General features: G+C 46.8%; 1 protein-coding gene across 1 annotated transcript in view; it reads left to right on the top strand.

The window, feature by feature from the left end:
- The window catches only part of gad3 (glutamate decarboxylase 3), a 47,019-nt gene extending 45,640 nt beyond the window's left edge, over positions 1–1,379 (top strand). Inside the window, exon 16 of the mRNA XM_080466106.1 lies at positions 191–1,379. Coding sequence (XP_080322232.1) covers positions 191–364 — 174 coding nt within the window. The 3' untranslated portion in view covers positions 365–1,379. The remainder of the gene's footprint in view (positions 1–190) is intronic.
- Positions 1,380–6,444: the final 5,065 nt, after the last annotated feature.

Genomic DNA, 6,444 nt, shown 5'->3' on the forward strand with positions numbered 1-6,444 from the left:
CATGATAATTGTGGATCAGCTTTACTCAGGTCATTCCTCTAGAGATGTACTGCGCTGCAGGAGCGATTGTCACTGGTCCAAGATGGCCGCCCTGTAAAGGCCTACTCTTTGTTCTGTCTATGGTGGGGAGCCTTGAGTCTTTATCTACCCCCTGTACCTTTATCTGATTATTCTGAAACTGTTCCTGCAGGTGGCGCCACGGATCAAAGGCAGGATGATGGAGAAGGGCTACGTTCTGATTGGCTACCAGCCGCTGGGAGACAAAGTCAACTTCTTCCGCTGCGTCTTCTCCAACCCGGCGACCCAGCAGAAGGACGTGGACTTCCTGCTGGACCAGATCTCCCAGCTGGGCCAGGACCTGTAACCTGAGGGGCTCTGATCCAGACCACCGCTTCTAGACCTGGGTCTACTTCTACACCTGGGTCTGCCTCTACACCTGGTTCTGCTTCTACACCTGGGTCTGCTTCTAAAGCCTGAGTCTGCTTCTACACGTGGGTCTGCTTCTAAAGCCTGGGTCTGCTTCTACACCTGGGTCTGCTTCTAAAGCCTGGTTCTGCCTCTACACCTGGGTCTGCTTCTACACCTGGGTCTGCTTCTAAAGCCTGGTTCTGCCTCTACACCTGGGTCTGCTTCTACACCTGGGTCTGCCTCTACACCTTGGTCTGCTTCTACACCTGGGTCTGCTTCTAAAGCCTGGTTCTGCCTCTACACCTGGGTCTGCTTCTACACCTGGGTCTGCTTCTAAAGCCTGGTTCTGCCTCTACACCTGGGTCTGCTTCTACATCTGGGTCTGCCTCTACACCTTGGTCTGCTTCTACACCTGGGTCTGCTTCTAAAGCCTGGTTCTGCCTCTACACCTGGGTCTGCTTCTAAAGCCTGGTTCTGCCTCTACACCTGGGTCTGCTTCTACACCTGGGTCTGCTTCTACACCTGGGTCTGCCTCTACACCTGGGTCTGCCTCTACACCTGGGTCTGCAGCAAAGTGATTTTCGGCTGAGCTGGTCCGTTCTGGTCCCAGAGGTCTGGGTGGTCCTACTGTTATTAAATGTTTTCCTACTGTTAGTAAATGTTTTTCCTGCTGTTATTAAATGTTTTCCTACTGCTATTAAATGTTTTCCTACTGCTATTAAATGTTTTCCTACTGCTATTAAATGTTTTCGTTCTGTTATTAAATGTTTTCGTACTGTTATTAAATGTGTTTGTTCTGTTATTAAATGTTTTCGTACTGTTATTAAATGTGTTTGTTCTGTTATTAAATGTATTCCTGCTGTTATTAAATGTGTTTGTTCTGTTATTAAATGTGTTTGTTCTGTTATTAAATGTATTCCTGCTGTTATTAAATGTTTTCCTGCTGTTATTAAATGTTCGACAATCAATCCAACATGGAGTTGATTTTTGTTAATATTTCTCACCAGAAATAGGTTTTTGAGAAAAAATGATTTACCAACACAATGTATTGATTATATGTTCCAACCTTCGATATCTGTAAATTGAGTAATAGACATTGTACAGAAGTAGTGACGTGTTTTGTCCCTCCAGACCACAGGAATCCTAAACTTCAGACAAGTCGTCTTGTGTTGGCGCAGACATTCAGTACATGTCTTCAATCATAAATCAACTTTATTTGTAAAGCACTTTTTGTACACTTAATGTCAAACAAAGTGCTGAACATGATTTAAAAACAGTGCAAAGATACAATAGAAAAAATGAACACACACACACACACACAAGCCTAGTGGTATGGAGACATGGCAGGACACTGAGGACTAAGGTGAGGAAAGGGACACATTTGGGGGCCGTCCACACTGGGAGTGGCACAGCCTCTAACCACAGATCTCTCTCTCTCTCTCTCTCTCTCTCTCTCTCTCTCTCTCTATAGATAGATAGATAGATAGATAGATAGATAGATAGATATAGATATACTGTATATATATCTATATATATATACACATCTATAAAAATCTGTTAAAAAGCCTGATTAAAAGGTGAGTTTTAAACTTTTTTTTTAAAAGCCTCAAGGGTCTCTGCAGCCCTGAGGCTCCCCGGCAGGCTGTTCCACAGACGGGGGCCATAGGAGCTGAATGCAGCCCCCCCAGGGGTCTTGGTCCTGGTTCTAGGCACCACTAAAAGGCCGTCGCTGGAGGACCTCAGGGTCCGTGGGGGCCGATACGGTAAAAGTAGACCAGACTAATAGGAGGGTGCAAAAGCGTTAAGACACTTAAAAACTAATAAAGAACATTAAAATCCATCCTGAAGCCAGCGGGGAGCCGATGCAGCGATTTTAAAAACAGGCGTGATGTGGGCCGCCCTCTGGTCCTCGTCAGCACTCCGGCAGCAGAGTTCTGTAGGAGTTGGAGAGTTGATAAAGTTTTTTGGGAGACCAGAGAGCAGGGCGGTACAATAGTCCAGCCTTCAGGAGGTAAAAACATTAGCACCTCCAGCCTTGGCTGAGAGAGAAGTGGGCGGAGTCTGGCTGAGTTCTTCAGCTGATAAAAACAGTCTTTGTCACATGTTTGATGTGTGAGATCGAATGAAGCTCAGAGTCAAAAGTCAGGGCCGGGTTCTGTACGGATGAAGATGGTTCAAATCCAACAGTTTGGGTAAAAGTTTGTCTCTCTGCCCTTCAGGACCGAGAACTAGAACATGTGTTTTGTCCTGGTTGAGCTGAAGGACGTTTGCTGCCGTCCAAGACTTAATATCTAAAATACAGTTAAGAAGGGCATCAGTTGTCCTCGTGTCCTCAGGAGACACCTCCACATACAGCTGTGTGTCATCAGCATAGCTATGGAAGCTGATGCCATGTCTCCTGAGGACGTCCCCGAGTGGCAGCATGTCAAGATTAAAAAGGATTGGGCCTAAAACCGATCCTTGGGGAACCCCACAGCTGACTTCATGGGTTCCTGAGGAACGTGTATCCATACTTACAAAGAAGCGTCGATCTGTGAGAAAAGAACTGAACCACTTCAAAACATCAGCAGAGACGCCGGCCAGATTCCTGAGTCTCTCTAATAAAACCTGATCAATCACAAGCACTAAGATCCACTAAGATCTAGACTGGGAGCTGTTGGGAGTCTTGATTGCCCCTGATGCCATTTAGAACCTTTATACGGGCTGTGCTGTGGTTCTTCCTCAAACCAGACTGTAAACGTAGCTTTACCTCCTCCCTCAAGTTGGAGAACTGTGCAAGCATATTAGCACCTCACAAGGGTAAATTCCATCTCCATACTCCGACCCCAGCTCACCCAGGAGCTCCCTAACCTGGCGACAGTTCAGTCCTCTGCTTTTCATGATGTTTATGGTGGAAACAACAACTTTCCTCACAGGAAGTTAACATGCACATGAGCTCTCTTGGTGTAGGAGACAGTGGCAAACCAACAACTCCCTGGGATCCAGACGGAGGCCACTCATTTCTTTTCTCACCAATGCAGTCAGTCCTTTTGTGGCGTCAACCATAGCTGGAGGTTCCGTCAGTCGCCAGGACACTCAGCTTGTGGAACTGCAGGTCAACTTTGTTCATGTCCAAAACAACTTGTTCCAACAGATCTTCACCTTTAGTCGTCCCATGCATGGCGTGCAATGAGAGCTCTTCCTCTCTAATCTCAAAGTGGGCAGTAAGCCCTCGCACAACAACGGCTAGTGGAGCTGTTTGTCATGTCAGTTGTCTCGTCACAGACCAAAGAGACAAACTGGAACTCTCCTGCAGCATCCTTCAGAGATTTTTCAGTGTCTTGTGCCATGTCAGTGATCCGATCTGAGACGGTTCTCCGAGACACACTAACACTTTGGAAGAGCAGCTCCAGAGCGGCGACGAGGCACCCCTTAACAATTCACCGTTAGAATGAGGTTTCAGCTTCTCACCACGAAGCCAGCCGGCGCCACGTTGTCCTGGTCCCTCCGCCGTTTGGATCAAACTGCTTGCTGGCCACTCAAACTCCGTCGCAGAGCTGCAACTTTATCCACCATCCCTTGTTCTTGAAAGGCATCAAAGCATGTTTAGTGCTCTGACTGCACTCAGTGTCCGCCTGTTTCACCTGTATCCCGCCTGTCTTTTGAGGATCATATCTGACTCCAAACAGCCAATCAGACCATCACTGACCTTAAAGATGATCTTTGACGTCTCTCCAGAGAGCTGCAGAAGAAGGACACCATGTTGTCCAGCTTCATGGAGGGAGCCGTGGACCAGTCCAAACAGCTGTCCTCCTTCAACGCCACGGTTCAGGACCTTCAGGACACAGTTGGTGGGATCCTGCCACCTGTCCTCGCTCCTCCTCCTGCTCCACCCCCAGCCATCAGCCGCCATGGTCGGAGGTGGTAATCCGTGGTCGTAAAGGACGCTCCGGAGCAGCAGCCTCACCTCCTGGACTTGGTCTGTCTCGCTCCGCTCCCCGTCACAGCCTCACCACAGAACCAGCCTACCAGCCATCTCCTCGTCCTCTCTCCTCTCCAACAACATTAATAACAGGAGATTCCATCACCAGAAACATCCTCTTCTTTAACACCATCACACACTGTCTCCCCGGAGCCACGGTCCCGGTGGTCCTCGGTAAACTCCCGGAGCTTTTACGCTCTCTTCCTCCTCCATGCACCGAGTTCTAGTCCATGTGGGTACTAATGATACGGCCCGCCGGCAATCCGAAGTGACTAAGAAGGACTTTAATGAGCTTTTTAAGTTTTGAAGTAACTGTGGTAAGTCCGTTTTTATCCCCGGGCCCATTCCCACACTTGGTCGAGGCTCAGTTCATTTAGTTCATGTTCATGATAACTCTTCAGTCCAGACTGAAGTTAAACATGGAGTTCCACAGGGTTCTGTCTTAGGTCCTTTACTTTTTACTTTATACACGCTTCCTGTAGGGAATATAATTAAAACACTCCATTAACTTCCATTGTTATGCAGATGACACACAAATCTATTTATCTATGGAACCTGAGGATAATAACCAACGTTCTAAACTAGATACTGTCTTGAAGACATAAAGGTTGGATGAGCTGTAATTTCCTGCTCCTGAACTCTGATAAAACTGAAATTATTATATTTGGCCCAAAACATGTGAGAGAGAAATGATCTAAAGATCTAGTACCACTAGATGGTTTTACTTTGTCCTCCAGTACCACTGTGAGGAACCTGGGAGTTCTTTTGGACCAGGATTTATCCTTCAACTCCACATTAAACAATCTGCAGGACTGCCTTTTTTCACCTCCGTAATATTTCCAACATTAGAAACATGCTGACTCAGAGTGATGCTGAAAAAGTAATCCATCATTAGTTACTTCCAGAGTAACTATTGTAACTCCCTATTATCAGGGTGAAACAATAACTGCTTCAAAATGCTGCAGCCAGAGTCGTGACAAGAACCAGCATCAGAGATCACCTCACTCCAATACTAACCTCGCTTCATTGGCTCCCTGTTCAATCTAGAAGAGAATTTAAAATCCTCCTTCTAACTTAGAACGCTCTTAACAACCAGGTTCCATCAGATCTTAAAGAACTGCTAGTCCCAGATCTCCCCAGAAGAACTCTTGGTTCTCACAGTGCTGGCTTACTGGAAGTTCCTAGCTTTTCTAAAAGTAGAATGGAGGCAGAGCTTTCAGCTTTCAGGTTCCTCTGATGTGGAACCAGATCCCAGTTTCAGTTAGGGAGGCTGAAACAGGCTCTACTTTTAAGGTTCTACTCAAGACTTTTCTATTTACTGAAGCTACAGTGAGGACTGCTTCAAGATACTTTCACTCTCTCTCTACCCCTCTCTACCTCTCTCTCTACCTCTCTCTCTACCTCTCTCTCTACCTCTCCCTCTACCTCTCTCTACCCCTCTCTACCTCTATCTACCTCTCTCTCTCTCTACCCCTCTCTCTACCTCAATCTAACTCTCTACCTCCCTCTACCTCTCCACCCCTCTCTCTATCACTCTCTACCTCGCTCTACCTCTCTCTACTTCTCTCTTTTCCTCTCTCTACCTCCCTCTACCACTCTCTCTACCTCTCTCTCTTCCTCTCTCTTCCTCTCTCTCTACCTCTCTACCTCTCTCTCTTCCTCTCTTTACCTCTCTCTATCGCTCTACCTCTCTCTCTTCCTCTCTCTACATCTCTCTCTTCCTCTCTCTACCTCTCTCTCTACCTCTTTCTAACTCTCTCTACCTCTCTCTCTACTTCTCTCTACCTCTCGCAATAACTCTCTCTAACTCTCTCTACCTCTATCTCTCTACCTCTCTCTCTCTCTACCGCTCACAATAACTCTCTCTACCTATATCTACCGCTCTCTACCTCTCTCTCTACCCAAACCAAGGTGTGTTTCTCCCAATCTATCTCTATGTCTATTCTATCCTTTCCTCTCCTCTATCCCTCCCAACCAGTCAGCAGAAAGCCTCCACCTCTGACTCTGGTTTCTGGTTGGTGACGCTGAAAACCTCAGTAAAAACACATGTTGCACAGCAATTCACAAACTGGCGA

Source organism: Lipophrys pholis, assembly GCF_963383615.2.
Source record: "Lipophrys pholis genome assembly, chromosome: 1".
NCBI classification, from domain to species: Eukaryota; Metazoa; Chordata; class Actinopteri; order Blenniiformes; family Blenniidae; genus Lipophrys; species Lipophrys pholis.